The 27,463-nt window shown below is 39.3% G+C and overlaps 3 protein-coding genes and 1 long non-coding RNA gene across 8 annotated transcripts; 2 read left to right on the forward strand and 2 right to left on the reverse strand.

The window, feature by feature from the left end:
- Positions 1–1,700: 1,700 nt before the first annotated feature.
- LOC124877645 (transcription intermediary factor 1-alpha-like) lies at positions 1,701–11,946 on the reverse strand. Of its 4 annotated transcripts, none has more exons than XM_047381030.1 (10): positions 11,860–11,946; positions 10,990–11,047; positions 9,391–9,592; positions 9,113–9,243; positions 5,567–5,717; positions 4,891–5,471; positions 3,766–3,874; positions 3,536–3,610; positions 2,350–2,502; positions 1,701–2,164 (listed from the first exon to the last, which is right to left on the reverse strand). In XM_047381030.1, the coding sequence occupies exons 3-10, from the start codon at positions 9,556–9,558 to the stop codon at positions 1,982–1,984; spliced, it is 1,551 nt and encodes a 516-aa protein (XP_047236986.1). In that variant the 5' UTR covers positions 9,559–9,592; positions 10,990–11,047; positions 11,860–11,946; the 3' UTR covers positions 1,701–1,981. The 4 variants fall into 4 exon arrangements, with proteins under 4 accessions (XP_047236986.1, XP_047236969.1, XP_047236987.1 ...); XM_047381013.1 differs by lacking the exon at positions 11,860–11,946 and adding an exon at positions 11,176–11,798 and having other exon boundaries at positions 10,990–11,099; XM_047381031.1 differs by lacking the exons at positions 10,990–11,047; positions 11,860–11,946 and adding an exon at positions 9,809–9,966.
- On the forward strand, positions 11,910–15,501 carry rpl27a (ribosomal protein L27a). The gene is made up of 5 exons (XM_047381041.1): positions 11,910–11,995; positions 12,554–12,617; positions 12,707–12,782; positions 13,676–13,850; positions 15,327–15,501. The coding sequence occupies exons 1-5, from the start codon at positions 11,993–11,995 to the stop codon at positions 15,453–15,455; spliced, it is 447 nt and encodes a 148-aa protein (XP_047236997.1). The 5' UTR covers positions 11,910–11,992; the 3' UTR covers positions 15,456–15,501.
- A 1,771-nt stretch (positions 15,502–17,272) lies between these two features.
- Positions 17,273–20,028, forward strand: akip1 (A kinase (PRKA) interacting protein 1). Of its 2 annotated transcripts, none has more exons than XM_047346528.1 (5): positions 17,273–17,510; positions 18,159–18,334; positions 18,459–18,530; positions 19,273–19,392; positions 19,578–20,028. In XM_047346528.1, the coding sequence occupies exons 2-5, from the start codon at positions 18,176–18,178 to the stop codon at positions 19,725–19,727; spliced, it is 501 nt and encodes a 166-aa protein (XP_047202484.1). In that variant the 5' UTR covers positions 17,273–17,510; positions 18,159–18,175; the 3' UTR covers positions 19,728–20,028. The 2 variants fall into 2 exon arrangements, with proteins under 2 accessions (XP_047202484.1, XP_047202476.1); XM_047346520.1 differs by having other exon boundaries at positions 17,282–17,635.
- Positions 20,029–20,469: 441 nt separating this feature from the next.
- On the reverse strand, positions 20,470–27,463 carry LOC124856239. The gene is made up of 6 exons (XR_007035289.1): positions 27,034–27,463; positions 26,641–26,850; positions 24,462–24,766; positions 22,917–24,251; positions 21,968–22,483; positions 20,470–21,841 (listed from the first exon to the last, which is right to left on the reverse strand). It is a non-coding gene; the product is annotated as an uncharacterized LOC124856239 (long non-coding RNA).

A 27,463-nucleotide genomic window follows, 5' to 3' on the forward strand; every position in this document is an offset into this window, starting at 1 on the left:
ATTTTAAATCAACAAATCAAATCAGTATGCCATAAAAAGACAAGCCTGGTCAATCTTCAAAAAAATCAAAAACATTTATAAAAAACTAAACTAAAAAAAGGAAACACAACTTGCTCATGTTATAAGGTATGTTCAAAAGTGGTACCTATTTCCATTGACAGTGTCTGTTGTTGTGCAATTATTTAATATTTAATTAAATGTCCTTCAGTCTGTCAAGTATTGTTCTGGGAATGCCAGCCCAATATGGCGATGGTATTAGAATAGATGAAAGAGTGATTCGAGCACTGACATTATTGAACATCAAACTCTGCACACATATGGAATAAATTCAGAACAACTTCTCTTCAAATGTATGAACAGAAACCATTTAACTCCAAGTTAAACATATTTCTATTAACAAACTCTTTACTAGGCTAGAACAATTAAACTAAAACTACCAAGCAAACCTGAAAGAATAAAGAAGCTAACGAACTTTGTAGAAATAATGGAACAAGGGAACCAATCACAGTTCAATATGGATGTTTATGTTAAATAATCAAGGTTTATCTTGAGAATTTGGAAATGAGGCCATGTTAATTTTAAAACTTAGAATAACAATTGTTATGTCTTCAAAACAAGTCACAATGCAAAATCAGAAGGAACACTTTAATAAAATAATATTTCATATTTAATAAAAGAATGATTTGCCAAATTACTACTCAACCATTTTGGATAATTAATTCTTAATGTTATTTAGCCATCGATATTTTAATAAAATAGTATTTAAGGAAATATTTTTTGTTGAATTAGAAACCAATAACATTTTTGGATAATAGATTCTGAATGATGTTTAATTTACCATCATTATTTTAGTAAATAATATTTAAGGAAATATTTTTTGTTGAATTAGAAACCAATAACATTTTTGGATAATAGATTCCGAATGATGTTTAATTTACCATCATTATTTTAGTAAATAATATTTAAGGAAATATTTAAGGAATATTTGCTGGATCAGAAAACAATAATCTTTTGGACAATTGATTTTAACGTTTCAACTAGCCATCACATGGAGTAATGGATTACTAAAATGGAGGAGAGGATCATGATATGGACTCTCACAAGAAGGCGATGAGTCGGCTGTAAATACTTGACCTGCTTGGCACTAGCATTAGCCGTTAGCAGTTTTAGCTAACAAAGGAAAGCTTATAGCTTGTTCTGCACTTTTTTAAAGTCAAACATACCTTTAACTGCCATTAATATACATGTTATTGTGAGTATAAGCGCTGGTGCCACGTTATAGCCGATCTGTGTTTAAAACACCAATTAAATAAAGTTTGTCATAACTTTAATTTACAAATTAGAACTAAACTAGCCTCAAAGTTTAGAGGTCTGTTCATATTAGCTGAACAGATCGCCTGCTCGCACTAAAAATAGTTCAACCTTTTGAACCACACCCAAAGCAAAACTCCATGAAATAAACAATATTAATAATTAATATTAAGATTCTTTCATCCTATACTAATTTTCTCTGCCCAAAAACTACCTCATACATAAACTGTTCTAAAGAAGGAGGACCAGGGGTCCAATGAGCACTGGTTTGTGTAGCGAAGTGGCACTGTCTTAAAAGTCCCTCTCCTGATGGGGAAATTGTGAGCGTAATGACAAAGAAGCACACTGATCATCAAGAAAAAACAAACCGCTCATTAAAAACAATGAACTTGAAAAAGCTCTAAAGACAAATTTATTTCTCAAAGTAGAAAAATATAGTGCATTTGTAACATAGACTGACATCCCTGTTAAGCAGAGAAGACACTTTGGTACATTTTTTGTAAAAGCATAAATAACCTGATCAATTTGTGATTTCAGTCCAAACATATAGGTCACAGTGAATATGATTCCATCTTTAGTTGTGTTATTATTCTCCAGCAACCTTAACCACAAAAACACCAGTACAAGTTTGCTTAATTACATTAGAAGACTAAATAAAAACAGAAGTAGTTTATAGGTAGAATTTTCTTCCACTAAAGACATGTCTCCTCTTCCTGCTGAGCCACCGGTTTCGAGCTTTGTTCATCCTGTCCTGGCTGGCTGACGGGAATGCCTGGTCAGGGAAAATCTCCTTCAGATTGCTCAGGAAAAACACCTCCAGGGTTCGGCCGGCCTGGGCCACCTCTGAGTCTGGCTGCTCAGGGCAAACAGAGGAACAGTTAAAACCTGCAGACTGACCTTAAAAATCATCTTTCACTGATCTGCATAATCTAAGTTGAGTAAAAAGACTTTACACCAATGAAAAAGTAACACAGCTTGTTGCTGCACCAGGAATTCTTCCCCCTCTTCGAAGATACATTTTTCTAACTATGGACTTACATAATTGAAAGTAGCGCAGTTCTTGAACATCAGTAAGATGTCATCGACAAACTGCTCTGCTGTGAAGTAATGGAGAGTGTTGCATTTGTCCAGTTTCCTTCGTATTACTGACAGATCAATGGGCCTCTTGATGATCTGATAGTAGTTTCGGGCCTGGCGAACATTGTCAGGGATTAGATTAGAAAAGAGAGAAGTGTGTGATTTATGTGCCAGTGTTTGGTTGTGGAGTTGGAGTTGAACAAAAAAAAGTTGAAACAAATACAGTCAGGGATAAAATAAAGTACAAGTTAACCCGTGGACATTGAGCCATAATGCCCCACATGTAAAAAAAATGCAACTGTGTAGCAACAATAATTTGATGTCATGATTTTCTTTTTGACTTTATCAGCCACTCACATTATGAGGAGGAATTTTAGCTCAGTTTTTTTCTGTATAGATTCAAATCCTTGAGGTTTGCTGATATTTGTTTCTGTAAAGCCTCTCTTAAGCTCCAATTTTCCAATTGCATAAACCCATTTTGGCAGAGATTCAGCTGTTGCACAGATGGCCCCACATTTGACTCTAAACTACTCTGGTTAGCAAAGTGGATGGTTGACTCAATGACCGCAAGGAGCCCAGGTCATCAACCCCAACCACCATTGGAATAAGGTACTAATGTGTTGTATTTGACTCTGTCCAAACACGACACTATCTATTATGGTCAAACATCTCTACTTTGGTCTCATCTGTCCAAATAATATTGTTCCAGAGGTTTTGTGGTTCAGTCAGATGCAGCTGCCATATTCTGTTTAGAAAGAAGAGACTCTTACCTGGTGACCCTCCCAAACAAGCCATATTTGTTCAGTTTATAGCTGAATGAGAGATGCGAAGCGTAAGATGTAGCTCTTGGGTTTCACACATCTTTTCATTTTGGCTTAGGTTTATTTAATAAATAATAACAGTGTGGATTCAGTTGTGTGGTTTTGCAGAATTAAAAGAGGGTGTACTCTTTTTAAACCATGACTGTACTGTTGTTACATAATGCTGATAATGCCCTGCCGAGTTTCAAATTCATTATTAATGTTTAGATATTACACACAGTATTGTCTGCAAATCACACTTGTCTTGTGTAGTTTACACTTTTGCCGAGGTGATTTGTAAAAGCTGTAAAGTTGTGGAGTACTTCCAGTAATAATGTTGAACTGACCAGTGGACTGACAGGTTCGTGGAATGGAACACTTAGTGTGTGACAGTACAGCAGAAGAGACAGCTTCTCACACCTCTACAAGAAGAAAACTCACAGTTAAAGGAGCATCGTTACCATCTAGATTTTTAAAATAGTTGAAGCAGATGTATATACAGTTCTTCTCATTTAATGACAGCAGTCTTTTAATCTGCATACCTAAATCAGACAACTGATTGTGTATTAAAACTTACCCTCTGGTCCTGGTCGGAGAGTGTGTAAGGCACTCTGACTCCCCCACAAGACTGTGTGTTTTCCACAGGATCCTTGTCAGTTCTACACAGCGTACACACCCAGTCACCTCTGGTGATTTAAAATCAGGACATTAAAAAAAAAATTAAAAAAAAATAGATAAACAAATGTTTGTATGCCAAAAATATTTACTTATTTAAGGTTTAGGATTCAGAGATTTATGCTTAACAACGTCATCAAAATCACCAAGATCTCCAAGATCCTTTAAAAATGGCTAGATCAATTTAATTCTGAAGACAACCATGATCCAATAACAATCTTAGTACACAGCAAATAGTATATATTTTTACTGTTGCTTTCATGGTGATGTAATCACAATGTGATTGTTATAGGTGTCTCATCTGCATTGAGATATTTTGTAAAAATTAGCAGAAATCCTTATTAAAGCTATAGATGGTTTCTGCATCTGCACCATCAGTTTCAGTCTTACTGTGCTAGTGGAGTTGGCATTAGTTCTTTCATCAGCCTATCAGCTGTCAGAAAGTATGCAGGTGGTGGAGAGGTTGGTAGGGGTAGGGAGGGTGGAAAGGGGGGGTACTACAGATGGCAGAGCACCACCAAGCGTTCCATCCCAACAAATAACTTTAGCATAATGAAGCAATCTGTGCACATTTATCAGCCAGTCCAGTCTGCACTCACAATCTAAAATCTGTGCATGTTTTACTGATCACTTTTACCTGATCTGGCTGACACTCTAAACCCCAAGTTTTTTTTTTTGCCTAAATGAAGTGTGCTGTTTTTGTTGCAGCTTCTTAATTAAATCTTTTTATTTGCTGCCAAAGCTGTGGTGGTACCACATGTACCGTACAGCCACTGTAAAATAAATTAGGTGCACTGCATTCTTGATGCACCACAGATCTCTCCAAGACCCAGCAGAGACCATCTAGACTGGCTGATTGTTTAATGCCATTGTGTGGTCATAGTCTGGTGTGAGGGGCACCTAAATGAAACACTGACAGGTAAAATACCCTGAATCATCCTGACAACATGTGGCGATTATGTCCTGAGTGTTGTGACAGCTGACTGAAGTTCACGCGTAAACTTTGGTGTGTTTACGCAATACTTACATTGGGAAGCTATTGAGAGAAGGGATATGGCAAGCCAGATGGTAGACTTTTGGGCAGCGGTCACAGCAGAGTAGATCTCCTCCATTCATACAAACAGCACAAAAATCTTCACTTTCCATCTGTTCAGTTATTGCCCCAGATTCAGTCTCCTGTTTGGCCAAGCAACAGAGATCAGGGCTTCGATCTTCATTGTGCTCCATTTCAAATACTTCAGCTTCACATATAATATCAGGGTCATCCTCTAGCTCCAGGTACAGGTCCTGATTCGCCTCTGCTTCTGGTTCCAATTGGATCAGCACGGCCTGCTGTGCATCTGGATCCAAGTAAAAGGTTTCTGGATTGCTTTTCCCATCATCAGATCCAGAGTCTAGAAGGATGTATGGCTGATCTGGGTTGGATTCACAGTCAAAGCCTGAGTCTTGCTCTGGTTCTCCACACGAGGAACTTTCAGGAAAGTAAGGTTCAGTCCAAAATGTGGAGATGTCTTCTGCCTGACACTCGTCAGCTGACTCTGCTGCTTCAGACTTGGGTGTTCCTCCTTTGACATCCAAAATGTCTTCCTGACTTGAACTGAACCCATTCTGTCAGCAGATAGTAGGATACAAGTAAACATAATAATGCAACTCATCTTACGCTTATCTTTGTTCTCACATAAAAAAAGCCTAGGCTTGTTTACCTGCTGAGAACAGCTTAGAGAAACAGGCAATCGAACCAGAGACACCACAGGCTGCAGAGATGATGACGAAACAGACTGGAAGTTCAGACGCTCCAGGTTCACGACAGCAATAGGCGAATTACCCAGAATCCTCTGGGCTTCTGGGTGAATCCTGAGAGAATAATCCAAGGCTGCATGAGTCTCTATCAGCTCAGCAAATCAAAACGTCATTAAGTTATTTTCAGGAATTCATATTGCTGATTTTAGGGGTGACCTAAAGACTGTGCTGATCAGTAAAAAATACTTTTGGACCTAAAATAAGCAATAGAACACAAATATAAGAAAAACCTGACACAAGAAGAGCAATGGATCCAGAATTCAAATACTTTTAGAAACAGAACAAAAGGCTAATTCTGGCTAAAACTAAAACACGTGTCTACAGATAATACATTTAAAACCACATGTTAAAGGTTCTATTTTATTACAGTAACAGTTTTTAAAATCGATATATTCACACTTCTGCAAGAGTTGAACGTGCAAACTCTCTGCCCCCTGCTGTCCACCTTTATGTGGTGCAGCTTGGGCCACGTCCACTCTGTCAATTCCTCAAATTCTCTGATGCAAAGTGGCAACAAGTGACGTGTCCATACAGTATATAACAGTGGCTTTACATCCATAGCCTGCATTTTAGTTCTACTGCATGCAGTTCACCTGTAAGTGGTCCCAAAATGGTTATATTTTCATCAGTAACAGCGTGTGTGTGTGGTGTGTGTGGAGTCCACATTTGTCATCAATGTTTTGATTGCTTCTGTGCCCAGCTCCTTGCTAAACTAGTCATACCTCTTAAACTTTTTTCACATTTTGTCATTTTGAAACCAAAAACTTCACTGTATTTTCTTTGGACTTCATGCAATAGACGAACATGAATTAGTGCATAAATGTGAAGTGGAAGAAAAATGTTACATTGTCTTTGTATGTGGCATGGATTTGTATTCTAATACCCCTAAAAAATTCCAATGCAACCACTTGACTTCACCTAGTCTCCTCAGAGGTTTGTTGGAGAAAATTAACAAACAAACAGCATCATGATGACTAAGAAACAGAGCAAACAGATCAATCTATCATCCAAAGATGTATGTCACAACTACAACCATACCAACACTTGGCTGTCCATCTAAATTGAAAGGCTGGGCAAGGGGGACATTGGTCAGAGAAAACAGCCAAGAGGCCCATTGAAACTCTGGAGGACCTGCAAAGACTCACAGCTCATGTGGGAGAATTTCTACTGTGAAACATTTTTGTGCCAGCCTCATGCTGTGGGGATATTTTTCTTCAGCAGAAACAGGGAAGTTGGCCAATAGATAGATGGATAGAGCAAACTAGAAAATTATAGTGAAAGACAGTTTGTTGGAGGCTGCAGATACCTTAAAGCTGGGGCAAAGGTTTGCTTTGCAGCACCACAACAAACCCAAAAATATAAATTCAGAGCTGCAGTGCGTTAATTTATATCAAAGCAAATTCATATGTAAGAATGGCCAAGTCAAGATCCAGACCTAAAATCTGTGGCAAGCCTTGCAAACTGATGTTCGCAGATGCCCTCCATCAAATCTGACTGAGCTTGAGCTATTTTGCAAAGAAGAATGTGCAAAAATTCAGTTTCCAGATGCAAAAACTTGGTATTAATACCCCAGTATACAGGTCCTTCTCAAAATATTAGCATATTGTGATAAAGTTCATTATTTTCCATAATGTCATGATGAAAATTTAACATTCATATATTTTAGATTCATTGCTCACTAACTGAAATATTTCAGGTCTTTTATTGTCTTAATACGGATGATTTTGGCATACAGCTCATGAAAACCCAAAATTCATATCTCACAAAATTAGCATATTTCATCCGACCAATAAAATAAAAGTGTTTTTAATACAAAAAACGTCAACCTTCAAATAATCATGTACAGTTATGCACTCAATACTTGGTCGGGAATCCTTTGGCAGAAATGACTGCTTCAATGCGGCGTGGCATGGAGGCAATCAGCCTGTGGCACTGCTGAGGTCTTATGGAGGCCCAGGATGCTTCGATAGCGGCCTTTAGCTCATCCAGAGTGTTGGGTCTTGAGTCTCTCAACGTTCTCTTCACAATATCCCACAGATTCTCTATGGGGTTCAGGTCAGGAGAGTTGGCAGGCCAATTGAGCACAGTGATACCATGGTCAGTAAAACATTTACCAGTGGTTTTGGCACTGTGAGCAGGTGCCAGGTCGTGCTGAAAAATGAAATCTTCACCTCCATAAAGCTTTTCAGCAGATGGAAGCATGAAGTGCTCCAAAATCTCCTGATAGCTAGCTGCATTGACCCTGCCCTTGATAAAACACAGTGGACCAACACCAGCAGCTGACACGGCACCCCAGACCATCACTGACTGTGGGTACTTGACACTGGACTTCTGGCATTTTGGCATTTCCTTCTCCCCAGTCTTCCTCCAGACTCTGGCACCTTGATTTCCGAATGACATGCAGAATTTGCTTTCATCCAAAAAAAGTACTTTGGACCACTGAGCAACAGTCCAGTGCTGCTACTCTGTAGCCCAGGTCAGGCGCTTCTGTCGCTGTTTCTGGTTCAAAAGTGGCTTGACCCGGGGAATGCGGCCCCTGTAGCCCATTTCCTGCACACGCCTGTGCACGGTGGCTCTGGATGTTTCTACTCCAGACTCAGTCCACTGCTTCCGCAGGTCCCCCAAGGTCTGGAATCGGCCCTTCTCCACAATCTTCCTCAGGGTCCGGTCACCTCTTCTCGTTGTGCAGCGTTTTCTGCCACACTTTTTCCTTCCCACAGACTTCCCACTGAGGTGCCTTGATACAGCACTCTGGGAACAGCCTATTTGTTCAGAAATTTCTTTCTGTGTCTTACCCTCTTGCTTGAGGGTGTCAATAGTGGCCTTCTGGACAGCAGTCAGGTCGGCAGTCTTACCCATGATTGGGGTTTTGAGTGATGAACCAGGCTGGGAGTTTTAAAGGCCTCAGGAATCTTTTGCAGGTGTTTAGAGTTAACTCGTTGATTCAGATGATTAGGTTCATAGCTCGTTTAGAGACCCTTTTAATGATATGCTAATTTTATGAGATAGGAATTTTGGGTTTTCATGAGCTGTATGCCAAAATCATCCGTATTAAGACAATAAAAGACCTGAAATGTTTCAGTTAGTGTGCAATGAATCTAAAATATATGAATGTTAAATTTTCATCATGACATTATGGAAAATAATGAACTTTATCACAATATGCTAATATTTTGAGAAGGACCTGTACTGTAACTGTACCTACAGCATAATATGTAGTACAAAGTATTGGCTCAGTGGGGCTGAAGACGAATGCATCAAGATTTTTGTCTTGTAAAACATTTTACAAGATAATTTTGTAGTTTTGTCTTCTTTTTTTCCTGTTCACAATGATGCACTTTATGTTGGTCTGTCACTTACGATTCAAATTAAGTGTGAAGCACAGAAAAAGGCAAAAATCTGTTTCTTAAACTGTTAGGCATTTTCATCAGAGCAACAAGGCTCCTTACCTTATTCTCTTTAGTAAAGCTTTGACACTTTTGTCAGCCTGAGTTTCCAGTTTCCCTGAAGAAGCTGCTCTGATTTTTTCTCTGGACCAGTTTGCCTCCTTTTCCAAGTGACACAATCCAGTAATGGTGAGCTTTTTTTTTTTTTTTGAAAACAAATGGTTAGTGTTAACACAATCTCCCCGTTTCTTTTCTGTTTACATGACTGACTCATTACACATTGATTAGCTCTCTGTGATCAACTTGAACCTTTAAATTAAAACAGTGTAGATGTGTGTTACATTTTCCACCACTGGGACTTGCTCCTCTGCTGCCGTTGCCAGATATGGACCTATCTCTGGTGTCAATACCTCCGGCGCTAGTTGTACTCTGCACCCGGCTCCCCGTGGCAATGAGGTGGCTCTCCTCTGCGGAAAGTTGCTATGGCACCTCTTTGTCAGGCCTGCCATCGCCAGGAGATCAGGGCCTCTTGGGGTGAACAAACTGGAGGGGAAGCACAGAAGCAACTGCTGGTTTGAAATCCTCTGTGAGCTCAATACAAACAGCAAAATCACAATAAACATAAAACAGCAGAAAACACAGCAGGAAAATCAGTCAAATGAACATTTCAAGGGATTTTTTTTCTAAAGCTTTGCACACAAAAAAACTCCAGTTAGAGACAATACCAGAAATGGTGAAATGTATGAAACAGCTACTCACACAATCTTATCCGCTTTTAAGAGAAAGATCAAAAAACAATTGAACGTCACCTGAGTATGAACAGTAAATCCTAAACCAAGACGTCAACCTCAGATATCCAGGAGAACACGTCTACGAGTGAATATGAGCTAAGGAGGAAAGACATGGAACTGTTTCATGTGTCCAGTATCAGGGGGGACGTCTTTGTTCTGATTGGTGGAGGTCCTAATTCAGCTTTAACCCCCTGATATTTCAGCAAGAGGCACAACAGGCGAGTTTTGCATCAAACATGCTTTAGATGCTTTGATTTTGTTTGTTTTTTTAGGAATAGAGGTCTTTAAAAGCTGTTACTGAGGTAAAATGCTCATCCTGGACTTTACAAACATGGAAACAATTTAAGAAACTATAAAAGTCTGTGTGTCCTTTTATTTGGTTATGTGGATATTTAATGTAAATGTTAAATATGGGGAAATTCAAGTAATATGACCAATTATTTAATACATTTCTGTAAGCATGTTCAATACTTATTTACTGTGTCATTCAATTTTTTTTAAACAACCTTATTTGTGGAATAATTTCTTTGTAGAATGTGGATTGATTGGGTGGTTCCCAACATCTGGTCTGGATTTCATATCAGTAGAAATATTAGAAATATATTTACTTAGAAGAACATTGAAATACTCAGTACTTATCTTACCCAGTATAATAATAAATCAACATGAGTATCTTAAAATGATGGAAATCAATCATTCCCACTTTTTTTCTAAAAATGATCTTTAAGTACTCTTCAGTCACACCTGTGAAACTGAAAATAAACATTTTCCTAGGTGATTGAACAGAAAGTTCTTCTTAAAATGTCAGGTCATCTTACTTAGCAGTTACTGTTGCCCAGGAATGATGTCCATCTGGTTGGGAAATACACTGCACCTTGTCTGGCATCTAGTTTTCCTTTGAAGCCTCTCAAATATGCAGTGACATTGTTTAGAATTTCTCCTTTTTTATTTTTACATTTAAATGAATTGGTTTATTCATTAAATAGTTCTGTTTTATGCTCATTATTTCCTTCAATTAAAAAGAATTTTTTATTAAAAAAGTAACTTTCATAGAAGATTAGTTTCTACAAGTCGCTGCTGACTGCTAGAAAAGTAGAAAGAAGAATTTGTACCTCCAAACTAAAATCTAGGACCAGGAAGTTTTCTTACCACTCAGATGATGCTGAATACCTCCTATGATGAGAGGAGCTGCAGCTGATGTGGCATTCTGAAGGTGAAAACGATTTGTAGATGAAAAATCCCTCTTCCTTTGTGTTATTCTAACCAATGAGAAGTTACACCCTGTAAGTTAACTCAAACTTTGAATAACAGACCTGTATGTAAATCAGCTCTTACCCTGTCTGTGTAGGACTGCTACTGAAAAGTGAGGCTCCATCACAGCAAGTTGAATTGTTCATGTTGAAAACTACTGTTTAATACATCCAGAAAGTGCCTGCACCTGGCCGAAGGATTTCTCACTGCTCCTCAGTAAATATGGACCATCATCATTATTTTATTTCGGCACCCTGCTATAATGTTGCTGTTTCCACAGCAAACGTTTCCACATTTTGCTGTTCTGAAGCACATGTGTGTTAACAACGCCAAGATGGAAAAATATCAGCAGTGACCTTAGAGATGCAATTGCTGCTACCCATCAGTTTGGGAATGTGTTAAAGGTCATTTACAAACTATTTAAAGTCCAATATTCAACAGTGAAAGAGATTATTTGCAGTCACCAGAAGTAATTTATTTCTGGTAAAAGATAGTTCGAAGCTGTTGGATTCTTGGGTGTTCTTGACTTTTTGTATGACTGCATAGAAAGTCATAGCATTTTTCTCATCATTATTTAAAGGAGTTTGTTTATTTACCCTTACAATATATGCTTTGTGAATAACATGCAAAAAGCATGTCAAACTGGACAAAATATGGCTGAATACAAAGATTCTCTAGAATATTATACTACAGATTCCCCCCGCTTGCAACCTTTTAACAAGAAGCCTGTATACAATCTTTCCCAACCTGTTTTCCACAAGTACTTACAGGTTGTAAAAAAGTCCCGCTATAAAACGTTAGGCGTCGCTGTGGCGTCTCAAGTCCAATCCTGTCAGGAACCAAGTCTCGCACAAAATCGCGTTGTTTCCAAATCCCCTTCCTCTTTCAGCTAACCTCCAAGATGGTAGGTGTAACCATATTTATACCCCGGTATAGAAATGTAGTTGAAGCTGATTCCATCCTTGTTTATTCTTCCTAAATATACCAAACTGACCTTCTTATACTTTACCTTCATTTATCATTTACACTCCTTGGGTGTTATTTTTATGGTTTATGGAAAATATTGAGATTTGGGAGCTGTTTACAGTGCGCTAATCTAGTTTCCATAGGCCGGGGCTCTAGCACTCATTTAGCAGTTTTTTTCTACATTAAACCGGCACTGACTACACAAACATTTCCTTTCAAGTCATAATGTGGATGCTGTATGACAATTCTTTTAGCTGTAGGTTTGTCGTACTAGCACAAATTAGCCACCGGCTAGTGAGTAATGGTGTTAGCTCCCTAGATTGTAGCCAGCATGCAGATATCTGTGTTCATGATTTTTAGAGCTGAAACGTTTTTGTTCTCTTCAATGAGTTGCGTAAATGCGTTGGAACTGTTCAGATCGGCTATCCTCGGAACAAATTTGTCCAATTTGCCTCATTAGTTGTGGGTTTAACCATAATCTAACTTTTCCCGGCAGCCTACCAAGAAGTCCAAAACCAGAAAGCTCCGAGGACATGTGAGCCACGGGCATGGCCGCGTTGGTGAGCATCCACTGTGGCTTTAATGAAAAAGGGTTGGAGTTGCTGGTTATGTAGAGTTACCCTTAACAGCAGATTGTTTCTCTCCAAAGGGAAGCACAGAAAGCATCCTGGAGGTCGTGGTAATGCTGGTGGTATGCATCACCACAGAATCAACTTCGACAAATAGTAAGTAGAATATAGCACTCTAGAGCTCTTTAGACTAACAACATAAGATGATAATTGGTTATTTGTCCGGCTGCTTTTTAAGCATTCCATTTGTAGCTCTAGTTTCCACTAGCACTGTTTTTTTTTTTTTTGCAACAAGAAGTATTTACAAACAGCTGAGTTTGTTTCTTCTGTAAGGAGAAAGTGTAGTAGTCTAGCAGCCAGCTTCCTGGCAATGTGCAGCAACGGGTGGGGAGGAGCCAGCACTGTATAGTGAGATAAAACCCTGACACTTTATCTGGCATCCCATTCAAAAGATCAGTATTATAATAAGAATCACAGATAACTTGCACTAGCCTTCTAATTAGAAGTGATTTTTAGATAGAGGATGCTGAAAGTATGCTTGTTGGCAACCTGTAAATAGACATTCTCAGAAGTTGGAATAAAAGAACAGTGTTAATTTGGGATCTTTGTTTTGCTGTCACCATTTATCATTCTGCAAATTGACCCCCAGTATTCCCATTTATCATGAGTTGCTCAGATGTTTTGTCAGTTCTTTAAACTGACGTCACCTCTGTTAACCACACATGTCTGCTTGTTCCCTGTCCCTATGGGTTTATTTTACTAAATGTATTGATTTATATCACTAAGGTGACCTAGGGTTCAGGAAGGCACACTCAAATGTTTTTTTTGCCCTCTTTAATAGCTCAATGGTTGTTTTTTGCATCCTGTTTTTTGTCTGATGTAAAGTACGTTGTGTTGCTCCGATCTATGAGAAGTGCTTTCTGATTGGATGAAAAGGCTCTGTGCTACACATTAGACATTTTGTTCATCCTTTTTAAATGTTCTAAACACAACAAATAACTTGCGTGTTCACTTGGATCTGAATCTGTTCTGCTGTTTGTTTTGGTCAGCCACCCAGGCTACTTTGGCAAGGTGGGTATGAGACATTACCACCTGAAAAGGAATACATCCTACTGCCCTACCATCAACCTGGACAAGCTGTGGACGCTGGTGAGCGAGCAGACCAGGCTGAACTACGCCAAGAAGCCCGATGGCCCTGCGCCCGTCATCGATGCTGTGCGCGCTGTAAGTACTAGAGTTTTTGTTGTTTATATTTTTATATCTTTACATTATTGGGTCCCCAGACAGATTTTTTTTTTTTTTGCCTGGTGATGAGTGTAAAACCCAGCTTATTACCCAGATTTTTAGGGAAAAGGTTCAGATTTAAAGCAGATTTGTTTTTTGTTTTTTTAATTGTTACCATTTATTCATTCCCAAGTGGCTGAAAATGCTGCCCTGATCAAATTCAATTCAAAGATACTTTATTGATCCCTGAGGGGAAATTAGAAGTCCAGTACAACCCATCCAAACATACATCATGACACAAGACAAGGGAGACGGGTCACCAAGGCTTTGCTGCCCACTCACAGGCGCTGCCCTTGTTAGATGAGAAAAGAGGCCACATTAGGAAAGTAGAGGAAAAGAAATCATATTTCACACTTTATCCTTAACAGGATACAGTTTGAGATTGTAAAAAACCTCAGAACAAAGAAGCAACAAGTTGACAAAACAACATCATGCTGGGAACGGTGAAGGTGGTGTGAGGGGTGCATATGTTTATCTTGAGCATGTGAGTCCATGGGTCTATTTAGTTTTTTTTGGTAAAGATAGTTTTTGCTACAGAAAGATGACTTTATTTTCCAGCTCTGATTGGGATCAGGCTGTGAAAGTGTTTAGCCCAGTATGGATAAATAGTTTGTAAAGCAGGATCTTTGTATTAATATTTTAAATCACCCACAATATAAACCAGTTGGCAGTGGTATTTTTAAATCTGTTTGGTGATGGTAATTTTAAAAAAAAGGCTGTGCTAAGACAAAGTTGTATATTTTTGTTGTATGTACTTGAACAAAATATCTAAGGGGGAATTAAATATTTCTTTTGTCAGGCTCAAATTTGGAAGTTGTGCCAAAGCAGCAGTGGAGTGATATGCCACCATAAAGCAGCTGGGCATTTAAAGATGAGATATTGAACATTAAAATTTTGACTTCTGGATCACGTTAAACAGAGTAAAAGCCGCATTAACTTCATGACATTGGTGAAAAAATTCTTGGAGGTTTCTGTACTCTGATATTTGTGATTTAAACACTAAAATGTGAAACGGAAATGACAGCAGTACAATATATTGAAAGCCATTGCTGTCCTAATTTGTGCATCATTGCAACTGCTAAGCCTGCTAGGATACAACAGTTGGTAGGTTAATACATCTCAAGTAATATTCCTTCACCCTCTGCTAGACAAGGGGTACCTATGCAAATAGTCATTGCTAAATGTAGCAAACATTGACAATATTATTTGGGTGGTATAGTTTTTTTTTAATTCATTCTTTTCCTCGTGTATAGACCATATCCGCCCAACCATATTAGCCAGACTGCAGTTTGATGTTTTTCTTGTTTCTTATTCATCCTATGATACAGCCAGTTATTTAATATTAGAAGTGTTTTTACTTGTTTGTACAATGCTCAGAAATAACAAATTGGTGTCATCACTGTTTCTTCTTTACAGGGTTACTACAAGGTCCTGGCCAAAGGCAAGCTGCCCAAGCAGCCTGTAATCGTCAAGGCCAAGTTCTTCAGCCGACAGGCCGAGGAGAAGATCAAGGAAGTTGGAGGAGCCTGTGTGCTGATGGCATAATGTTCCTTTCAACATGATTTTGGCTAAATAAACTGTATAAATGGAACCTGTTGTCTGATTTCTGCTCATTGACAATAGTAAGGTCAAGAATGAACTTAAGCTACTTTTATTTATTTCTAGAAAATTGAAAGGTGTATTGAACTATATGGAGAGCCGTTTCATTCAAAATTAAATACTGCTATTGATACATTTTCAATAAATATCCCCATGAAATAAAACAAAATAATTGTTAAAATAAGTTTTTATATTTTATTTAAAGGTTTGTTTATTTCATAATGCAGTTTTATTTTGTGACACTTTTGTTTTGTAAAGCTACTTTATGTATTTCAGTGACTTTTTAACCTCGTTTTTCATTTTAAGCTCTTTTTATTTCATGTTCTTATATTCAAATGAGGGGGCGGAGTTTTATTTGCTGGGACAGTAGGGCGGAGGTCAATTTGTGAGGGAGTCTGGGGGTTCTGCGAGGAATCCCCAGACTCCCTCCCGAGGCTCCCTCCCCAGGTTCCCTCCCCTGGCTCCGTCCCCTGGCTCCGTCCCGAGGCTCCCTCCCCTGGCTCCCTCCCCAGGTTCCCTCCCCTGGCTCCCTCCCTTGGCTCCCTCCCCTGGCTCCCTCCCGAGGCTCCCTCCCCAGGTTCCCTCCCCTGGCTCCGTCCCGAGGCTCCCTCCCCTGGCTCCCTCCCGAGGCTCCGTCCCCTGGCTCCTTCCTCTGGCTCCCTCCCCTGGCTTGGTCCATAAAAACCTGCTATGGCGGTTGCCGCTGTTTTTGTGGAAACTATTTGTGCAATCAGTCTTCGTCATCCTTTCAGCACGTCTCACACACACAGTGCTATTTATTTTCTATCCAAATAAATACAGCCACCTTATGTTATGGGTCTAATGCTGTTTATTAAATAAAGACATCATTTAAAAGTAACCTATAACAATGACATCCTGTTTGCCGATAATCAGCATTGGTTTCCACAAAAACAGTGGCCCTAGCAGGCTTTTACGGCCGGCCTGGCACCAGGGGAGCCAGACTCCCTCTGGCATGCCGTCTTCTGGCGACCTCAGCCACGAATTCAGCTCCGCCCTGCTGTCCAAGCGCCGCCCAGCAGATAAAACTCCGCCCCCTCATTTGAATATAAGAACATGAAATAAAAAGTCACTGAAATACGTAAAGTAGCTTTACAAAATAAAACTACATTATGAAATAAATCTTTAAGTAAATTAAATAAATCTTGAAATGAATTAAATAAGATGAAAATTTATTTTAACATAATTATTTTTGTATATTTATTTCATGGAATATTTATTAATTTATCAATAGCCGTATTTATCTAATTTTGAATGAAACGACTCTCCATATTGAACAGCCACATTTGTTAGACTTAAGGATTTTCAAAGTCAGCCAAAATCAACATTGCATTTGAAGTACTTGTATGTTGAGTTATAAATGTGTCAAGGTTACATTGAATACAGTATTACCTACAATTGTAATTGTATTGTTAATCAGCTGTTTAGTTAGAGGTGGAACACCCAGCAAACACTTTCCTGTAAACGATTTCTCCATGAGGACGCCTGGACTCGAGGTCTGGACTGTTGGTTTGAGGAAACAAGCAGACAGTTAAATATGTGCAGGCCAACATATTAACGTAGAATGTACCGACATTTAAATGAATTTAAATGTCGGTACATTCTAATCCAGGGGTGTCCAGCATGTTTAACACACCTGATTCAGGTGATTGCAATTCAGCAAAAGGCTGTTAATCAGCCATCAACGGAAATCAGGTATGATGAAACAGGGACACGTTTAAAACACGCAGGACACCCCTGTTCCAATAGATAGAACCTAGGCTTTGTCCTCTGTGCCTAAACTTTTAAGAGTTTAAAAACATGTCCTTCATTATTCCGATTTAAGTAACACAGTCACGTCACATCGGTGTACTTCCTGAAAGGGGCGGGGTATAACGAGCAGGAGTTCCTGCCATGTCATTTGAAATGAAAGTGAGCGCTTAGTTGAGGAAGATGTAAGGAGCTCTAAGGCTCGGCTCTTTCTGAAGGTCTCTACCTGTTCAGGTAAACGTGCTTCACTGCCTGGCCTTGCCCCTAAAGCGCTGAGGCGCATAAATCTGCAGGGGATTAGTGACGTGGTGACAGGAAAGTTGTTATGACGACACGGTAGGAAACCGCAGCGCGTCCAGGTGAGCATGTTTGAAGGTGTTTTTACGGGGAGTTCCTGAACCAGAACCAGGACCAGTGGCTTTAAAGCTACCAGTCAATTCCCTCTAACCCGCTTTGGATTGAGTTTGCTGCATACAAACCAGCATGTCATGGTCAGCTAGTATAGTTTGCTCTTTTGTTGTAAATTGTTATTTAAGTAAGAGAAAATCTACTGTCTCGAAAACTAGCGAGTAGCGCATACGTCTGGTGACGTCACACATGGCCAAATACACCCGTTTTTTTCCCTCGTTATTTGCATGTTTTATTTGAATTCCTCATACAAACGTGTGTTTACTTTGAGAATACTGCATTGGTTTCAGGAAAATAAAAGCCCATTAAAGCTGGTTTGTGTCGCAGACTGGAATGACCAGATTTCATTATCAAAGACCTTCAGCAGTCATTTTTAGCTAAGTTGATGTACAGTTAAAAAAACGTCTAGTTGATTAAGAAAACCCTTAAGTACCACCTGCTGTATACACTCTTATGATCTGTATGTTCTTATAGGTAACAATCACCTGTTCATGGCAAGTCAAGCCTGGCTGGATTCTTCCCTGCGGCGCTCAGGCAGACTGGGCTTGGAGGTGTTGGAGCGAGCCTCCAGGCGCAGTGTTGACTGGGCAAGCAATGGTGCATCCCAGACCCCCACAACATCTGATGAAAATGCTCATGTAGCTGCCAAGGTGCATCACATTCTTACCAGCATCCCATTTGAATTTTACCTGTGTTCTGTCCATCCTCGGTACAAAACATTAAATCATATTTTTCCTTAGACAAATAAGCTTTTATTTCATTTTGCTCCTTCAGAGAACCCGTGAGCTTCATGATGCCTTTGCAACTATTGCAGAGTTCATGGCACAGACGAGCTATCACTGCAAGGTCAGGGAAGATCTCTAAGATGTTGTGCATACAATGCCTTGCAAAAGTATGTTCATTCAAATGTTTTACGCTACAACCACAGACTTCAGTGGGATTTTATGGCTATACAATATAAAGTAGTGCATATTTGTGACATGGAAGGAAAACAATGTGGGGTTTTCAAAATGTTTTACAAATAAAATCTGAAAAGTGGGGTGTGCATCTGTGTTCACCACCCCTTATCTCTGAAAGCATTAAATAAAATCCAGTGCAAAGATGGAATGTGGAAAATGTTGGTGGCAGCATTATGCTGTGGGAATGCATTTCTTTAACATGGACACCTGATTTAAAGTTGATTAGTGGATCATTGAAGCTAAATACAGGGCAATCCTGGGGAAGAAAAAAAACAGGGACTGTGAAAGACTTAAACCTGGGGTGGCGGTTCACCTCCAGGCAGGGTGATACTAAACATACAGCCAGAATTACAATGTTTACACTTTTTCTGAGTTTTATCTGTAAACCAATTTGAAAACCAACTTCATTCTTTCCACTTCACAATAAGGTTCACTTCACTGTATAGTGCTGGTCCATCACATTAAATCCAAATAGCGTAAATGTAACTTTCTGGTTGTAACATTACAACATGTGAAAAAGTTCAAGGAGTATGAATTCTTGACAAAGACACTCTAAACGCCTATGCAGCTGGGACTCTGTGGGCTTTCAGCTGGACACAACTGTGGTCATTCTTCCTGTTTTAATGCAGAAGTTTTACGAGTCTGGCTGCTGCACTGAACCCAGTGATGCCGAAAAGATCCACGTGTCCAGGTTCCACACACGGCCCGGACCTGGGCGGACAACATCTGCACTGCCAAGAAGAAAACATGTAAGTTAACTGAGGTGCTGAAGCTTTAAACTTCAGCGTTTTTAGCTCTGAGGTAACAGAAACTCAGTTGCTTGCTTTTTTTTTCATTAATCAAATAGAAAAACAAACCCCAGCAGTAGTAGTACCAAGTATGAGGCTTGGGATGAAATAACACTGATCAAAATGTATGGTTTCCTTTTCCACAGTGCCCTGTCTGTACAACAGGTGAAGATTTTTACATCGAGGTGTCACCTGGAACATACGCCATCACTGCCAGTTTGCCAGATTCACAGCGACAGACTCAGCTGGTCAGCGTGAAACCCGGAGAGAGTGTCGACCTCACCTTTAACCTTTGACATCTCAGCAGGCCCACCTGCCAGCACTGAGCTTTAATAACACATCTGACCCATGTTAAGGCTGCATGTGTGCTTCCTGCTTTACATAGACCTCTTCTCTGAATCTCTGCTTACAGTGCTGCTTTCATATTGATCTATTTTTTTTTTTGCTTATGGAAAAGCCATAATAATGGACATTTGTTATGGTATGCCTGTTACTCAGAGAATCAAACTTTTACCCAAGATCATGTAGGTATTTACGAATTCTATAACCAGCGATGCTGGAACGGTATTTTATAATAAAGTATATATTTTTTCACTATTTTGTGTGTTTTACCAAGATAACAAACACACCGCTCATTTGACATGTAGTGATGCATCTGATAAAGCCTTAAAATCAGTTCACAAGGTTGTAGCATACAGAGAGAGGGATTTTACATATTTTACACAATATGTCTCTGTCAATTTTGCCAGATGTCGAATTATTATCCTGCTGAAAGACCCCGTAACCCATTTTCAGTTTTCAAGCCGACTGCGTTTTTATTTTTAAAATATCCTGGATAGTATCAATGAAGACATGCAGTCTAATAAGCATTTGGAAGAGAAACAGGCCTGTTGCATCACAGATCCTTCATTATACTTAACTGGGAGCATGTAGTACTTCTTTAACACCTGGGGTGTCCGTTGTGGAGGCGTAGGGGCCATTTGCATCCCCTGGGCTCATCCTGTGCAGTTCCTGATTACAATTCAGAAATGATACAAATTTGCCAGCAGAGACTTTTTTATTTTAATTAGGGCATAATTATTACAAATTAATTCTTGAAATGGAAAGCGTTTAGTCCAACACAAAGTAGGATTTTTAATAATCACGCCTTTTGCATTTGTTTAGTTTAATAACAAATAGGACCACCTCTACCCAGTGATTTTATCTCGAAAGCAGACTTTGGTGCATTCAGATCTCCAAATCTGCCTAATCATTACTTACAGTTTGCTAAATACAGCAAGCGTTTTCAAAGAAGTGACCCAAAATTGCAGGATGTGGACTCAATCGTTGTCTAATTTCTTTTCAGTGGAGTCAAATGCAAACTGGATGTCTTTTTTTAATACGGCAAACATGCAAAACCCTTTTTAGGTTTTGTATCTACAATGACTTATCCTTTTGAACAATCTGACTATGTTGTTTAATTAAAATACAATAAAAAGTTTGGGGATTTTAGTTAAAAAATATATATATTTTTATGGCTTGTGAGTTGCTTTGACTTTACAATATTGGCCCACATAACAAAAAGTTTAGACACCCTCATTTTACATCACACCCACCTTAAGTATTTGCTGCAGAAAAGCTCAATTTTAGTCTCATCTGATCGAAGTACATAGTTCCACTTAAAAGTGCCAGTAGATTTTAACAAAGTACATGTTAGTGATGGTAGAACAGAAAAAGATTTTTTGATAGGATGATTCCCAAACAGCCAGTTATCTTGGTAATGATCAATGTTCTTTTGTATTCCCTGATTTATAAAGATCAATACAAATTCGCCCTCAATGAGAAGCACTTTCTCTTGTCTCTCCTATTATGAACAGCAGTTGGAAGAAATGCGTCTCTGTGTCTCTTCATTTTTATGTTTATAGGAAAAAAAGATAAAACTTTTTTTTTTGGACAGACCGATTATATTTAAATATTAATTTAAAAATGCTTTATTTTATATGAACTGTTAGGGGTGGCAATATCTGTGGTAGTATTGATTTTATTTTAAACACTTTCCTAATGTCCTTTTTCCCTACTGTATACATACCCAAATTAAAGGTTGAGGCTTTCTACATTTATCTGCATGAGATCATGCTACCTATATAAAAAATATGAATTTATTTAGGGCCTTTTACACATTTGTACCAGAGGTGCCATTAAGCATGGACGTCTGACTATGAAGGGATAAGAGTGGCTTCGCTGGCAGAGAAAGACTGCCGTTGTGCAGGTGGTCGAGGTTTAAAGCTGGCTTTTCCAAAAACATCTCCTATGTTCATTTTTCCTGCTTTAGCATCAGGAAGGGAATGAAACAGGGAGCTGTGGTTTGGTGAGGCACTGATCTGTGGGACTGGGAGGCTGGAGCAATGAGACATCCTGTGAATTTCACTTCCTGTGAATAAAAACATATTGAACATTTAATGTGTAGCTTTCCACAACCGCTTCTTGTTTTGAGTAGCATATCAAACAGTGCATTTGCAGGACCGGTATGTAGCAGCTCAGAGTGTTTGTTTCTGACCTGGTTGTTTGTGCTTTGGTTCTGGTCCAGTTCTCCTCCAGTACCTCCAGGGAGGGCGTTGTCATTTACTCTTCAGCTTTACTTCGGGAGAATTTGAAGCATTCCTCTCATCTATAGTTGGAGATGAAGGAGGTGGGGATGGTGCCTCAGAGTCTCTATTCCTGACAAGTTCATCTCTGAAGTCATCCTGTCTGTTGGTTCCTCCCCTGTTAAAATGGCATGGCTCTCCCAGGCTGGACCTACAGCTGGGTGGAACTATGCAGGGCAGCTGGGTTGTAACTGAACAGCATGGAGGGGTATATTTGGACTGGCAGCAGTGTGTGAAAGATCTCTGGAGTGTGCATGGAGATTTGGTGCAGACCCAGCTGCAGCATTGTCCAGGAACTGGGACTGGGATCTCTAACTGCCTCACGAGTCTAAAATAGTGAGATAGTGAGATGGGCAACACCAGACTGTCAGGAACCAGAGGCACACAGCTGTTCCACATCAGCACCTGGAGATTGGCCACAACATCGGCTGCAGGATAAAACAAAAAGATGTCATATGGACCACAGGGATGACCACTTCATAAAAATGTATGGTAAGCTGCGTTCTGCTGCATTCACAGTTATTACATTTCCCCTCTTACAGATTTCTGTTGCTTTTGCTTTTTGGTCAAACCTAAATGTTTTAGATAATCAGACATGGTTTAAGGTCCAACAAAGTAAGTTTTATTACGCAGTTTTTAAATGATTGTTTAATTTATTGAATCGTGAATTAACTGTCATTAACCACATTTTTTGGAGCACTGAGTTGATTACCACCGAGCTTGTAGAATAACTTGAATAGAACCTGTCTGACGGCGTGATGTAGGCTAAAAACAAGGAACACGTCATGCCCCGATCAAAAGAAATTCAAGAGCAGATGAGGAACTAAAAATATGTATACTGTTTTAAAGTACCAGACCTACCTCTGTGAGGTGCAACTGCCGCCACTCGACCTGGACCATATCTGAACAGATCTGATTCCCATGGCGACAGGACAAAATCACCAGGAACCAGTCGGTGGTTGCGAGCTCTGCTGTCAATGACCAGATCTTGGTAGCAGACCAGCTGGCGTGGGGAGGGGGCTGCGCCAAAACTAGTACTTTCTTGATGGTCAAACTCAACTACCAAAGGTCCTGTGCTCCCCTGAGTTTGGATGTGTGGGAGGAAAATGTCAATCAAAGTATAGTACCTCGTGCATTATAGAGTTCCACATTAAGTTTAAAAAATAGGCAGATTTTATTATGTTGCCATTGTTTTGCAAAAAATAAACTCTTAAAATTCTTAAATCTACCAGCACGTTTGGAAATTGCTTGACTTGACATCAGGTATAGGTAAAATATACCGTTATTTAGCTCAGTTTACTAGGATACACCTAAATAAATTCATTGCAAACATAAAATCTCACACACAGAGTTGATGGTAAGATGGATTGAGGTAAATACAGGGCAATCCTGGAAGAAAACATTAATGGCTGCAAAAGACTGCAAAAGAGACTGGGGCAGAACTCAATTTTCCAGCAGCACAGCAACCCTGAGCATATAATCAGGACTGCAACGGAATGGTTAAGAAGCGCATTCATGTACTGGAAGGAACCTGTCAAAATCCAGACCCAAATACAACTGAGAATCCGTGCAAGACCTAAAAACTGATGCACACAGATGCTCTCTCGCGTGTGCTTTGTTGCAAAGAAGAAGGCTCAATATCTCTGCCTCTAGATGTGGAAAGCTAAAACACACATTCCCTAAAGTAACTGCATCTGTTATTGCAGTAACAGGTTGTTCTACAGAGCACTGACTCGGTGAGGCTCAATACAGATTTTTATTTGTCAAAAAATGTTGACCCACTTTCCTGTGGCCCTGCATTGTGTTGAGGTATGAATACTTTTGCAAGTCACTGCAGATTACTGATTGTCTTATTCAAATACTAGCATGATTCCACCTGTACTTGCTGGATAACACTGCTCGAGCAGTAAAGGCCATCCACCGTTCTCCTGGCCAGCACCCTGCACCCTGGGAAGAACTCCGACCTGGCCTCAGCTGGACTACACAGCACACAGGAACCTGATGAAACACTCAGGCTACACCTACAACAAAGTGAAAAAGCACATGTAGTGTTTGTGCATGCAAACACTGTTAGCAAACCAACCTGAGTTGTGGTGGAGTTGGCTGAGATTTAATGGCAGAGGTGCAGTGACAGGAACACTTGGCTTGGGATGCTGGAACTGATGGTTGGCTCTCAACAATATGGAGAGGAATCATCTACCAAAATGCACAGAAGCAGACAGAGACACTCTCACAGTGTGGTGGAATCAGTTTAGGAAAGACCTGTTTGATGCACCTGGATGTAAAACTAGAACAAGACTAAGCTGTAAGACAGCAAAACATTTAACTTGCTTTAAATCATTTCCAGAACGGTCATCTAGTAGTTGTATTTTGCACTGAAAAAAGTTCCTCCCTTTCCCAACACACCATGCACATCAAACATGATTAAGTAGCAGCTCCCTCTTGTGGTGTAGCTCAGGCACAGCAGGTAGTCTCTGGTTGATAGGCCTACAGGCTGCCAGGGCTGGCAGGGATCCGAGCACCAGCTCTGGCTGCTCAGGGAGATCAGTGCAGAGCAGGTTAACAGTGTGGCAAGCAGGGTCAGAGAGGGCCGCTTTCAGGGCAGGGAGGACATTATTGCCGGATCTGCAGTTAATGGAGTGAACCCAGGGAAGAGCTGTGAAAATGGTGTGAGGAAGACAGGAAAGCATGTCCTGGGACCAGCACTGAACCTGGAAAGGGTAAAAAAAAACAAGAGGATTGAACTGCAGAGATTCATGGGAAATGTGAAATATAAAGATGATTACAATAATAACAAAATGTCTATCTAAAACATTTTTAGTCTTACTGTATTATCCAGCTCATAGAAGCCTAATCTTTCCTGTTGCTAATTTGAAGTTCCTGAATCACTGATAAAAACATGGAAATATTTTGGGACCCTGTTGTAAATTTACACAGGGCGGTACTTCAACATACTACAGCAATGATTTTTAGTTTGTGTGAGTACATCAGTCTAATCCACACATTACATATTATAAATACAGCTTCAAAACCAGGTTATACCAAATATCAACATATGTTGTATTAAAGGCAAATAAACTTCCATTTCACACTGACAGTAAATCAGACCAAACGTTTCATATTTTAGTTTTTTATTTCTGTTTACTAAATGTCAGAATAATGAGAGATAATTTGTTGAGATTTTTTTCAACTTTCTTCAAAGTCAGAGGTTTACATATACTACAGGTCAAACGTTTTAGATACACTTTCTCCCTTAATGGGTCTCTTTATTTTCATGACTATTTAAATTGTAGATTCTCACCAAAGGCAACAAAATTGTGAATGGACTGGACACACATGGAGTTATGTAATAAACAAAAAGTGTGAAATAACATTTTTATATTTTAGATTTAGGTTTTAGAGTCTTGAAATAACTTCCCAGAGGTATTTAAGGAATCTAAAATATAAAAACATTTAAAGTTTTTTTACATGTTTTCCTTTGCTACATAATTCCATATGTGTTCATTCACAGTTTTAATGTCTGAAGCTAGTTTGTAACTCATTCGGGGGTAAGATTAGAGTCATTGTCCATATTTGGTCTTCCTGGCTGATGTCTGCAGATGTTGCTTCAATATTTCCTCATGAGGCCATCTATGTTGTGAGTGCAGCAGTCCCTTCACAAACTTACTTCACAAATGAAACAATGTTTGTCATGCCACACCTCAATTTTAGTTTCATCCGACCACAGGATATGAAAAGATTTTTGTACATTTGTAGACTGCAATCTATCTTTTTATGTTACTTTTAGAATAATGGATTCTTCTGCTCTCAGTGGCCTTTCAGCCCATGTTGGTACAGGACTTGATTCACTGTAGAAAGGGATTATTGTTATGGTGTTTATACTTGTATATGATTGTTTGAACACTCTTCTTACCACAAATTGTACACCCCAGTAAAAGTGGGCAGTTTTACAGTACAGACTCTGTTTTTTTGGCATACTGCAGGAATGTTCAAAAGCTTAATGGTAGATTGTTTTTATCCATTCTCAAACAGTATTGTGCGTGGGTTCATTGTCCTTTTGGAACACCTACTTACTTGTGTCCAAGTTCCAATGGTCTATCTGTTGATTTTTCCCCCAAGCCCCTTGTTTGCATTTTAGGCATATCGTATATAGAAGCTGGTAATCTGCCAGGGCAGATTTGCTCTACCAGTCAGAATTACAGAAGCTTGTTAATGGCGGCACAAAGAGTGTGCAGCCATTAAAGGTTCAACTCGCTAAAGGACATTTAACCAATCAGTATGTGGATAATTGAAACGCTGTGTGGATAAACAACAAATCCACAATCAATTTCAACTTGTGCACCCAGTTCTTGTTTAAAAAAAAAACATTCAAATTTTATGTTAAGTAAATATTTCACCCTGTAATAAGAGCAGTTTAAATACATACTTGAAAGCGCAATATCATTAAGACATACGAGTGGAACCTTCTGACTGGAGCTCAACTGCACTATTTTACAAATGTATCTGCTCAGAAAAGCAAAACCTGTAATTTAACTATTTCATAACTGTGATTCATGTTCTTTCTATATTTTCAGGGATTCCTCACCGTATTCGAGAATGTAATGATGTTAAACAGAGTGTCTCGAAGAGAAGTTTTAGCCAGCAGTGTGGATCAGAAGGCGTTTCACTGATCCCAGAACAGCTCTTGTTGTCTCCGAGACGTCCAGAACATAAGTGATGTTGCATCATGGACTGCCAGTAAGCACCTGGACTAGATCGGCCTCTAACTTGATCTTGTCCATGTCAGTCTATCATGCTGAAATGAAACAAAACTTCTAAAACTAGTAAGAAAAAAAAACCTAAAACTGCAGTTGCTAAAAACAGAAATAGTTATTATGCTAACATAAGCTGTGAATGCTGTAGTTACATAGGCTGGCATAGAAATTCACTCTAAACAGACAGTTCATATAAGTTTATCAGATCCTTGAAATTATATCACCCAAATTTGTGTTGTTTTCCATCAGCTGCAGATTCATCTCTGTTGATGTTAGTTTCCTTGGAGAACCTTGCGGCATTGGCTGTTCACTCGTCAGTCAGCAAACAAGAGTGTGGTACCAAACTATACTGCCATGTTACAGTCACCATGGTAACCAATCCAGGATGCAATGGAGTAACCCATGTGGGTGCGTCACAAGACTAAGGCTACTTTTGCAACTTTGTAAAGTTTTAGTACTACTGTAGTACTTTTAGCAGTATCCCAATTCACTATTTGCAACAAATATAGATGAATTTCACACTAACTGATGTTTTCAAGCCTTAATTTCTGTTAATTAGTATGATTTTCTACTCACAGCTAATAAAAACAAACCTTTTAAGTTTAGAATATCCCATCAAACCAATCAAAAACATTTTAAATAAAGAAATACAAT

The sequence above is a fragment of the Girardinichthys multiradiatus genome, chromosome 2, assembly GCF_021462225.1.
Source record: "Girardinichthys multiradiatus isolate DD_20200921_A chromosome 2, DD_fGirMul_XY1, whole genome shotgun sequence".
Lineage (NCBI taxonomy): Eukaryota > Metazoa > Chordata > Actinopteri > Cyprinodontiformes > Goodeidae > Girardinichthys > Girardinichthys multiradiatus.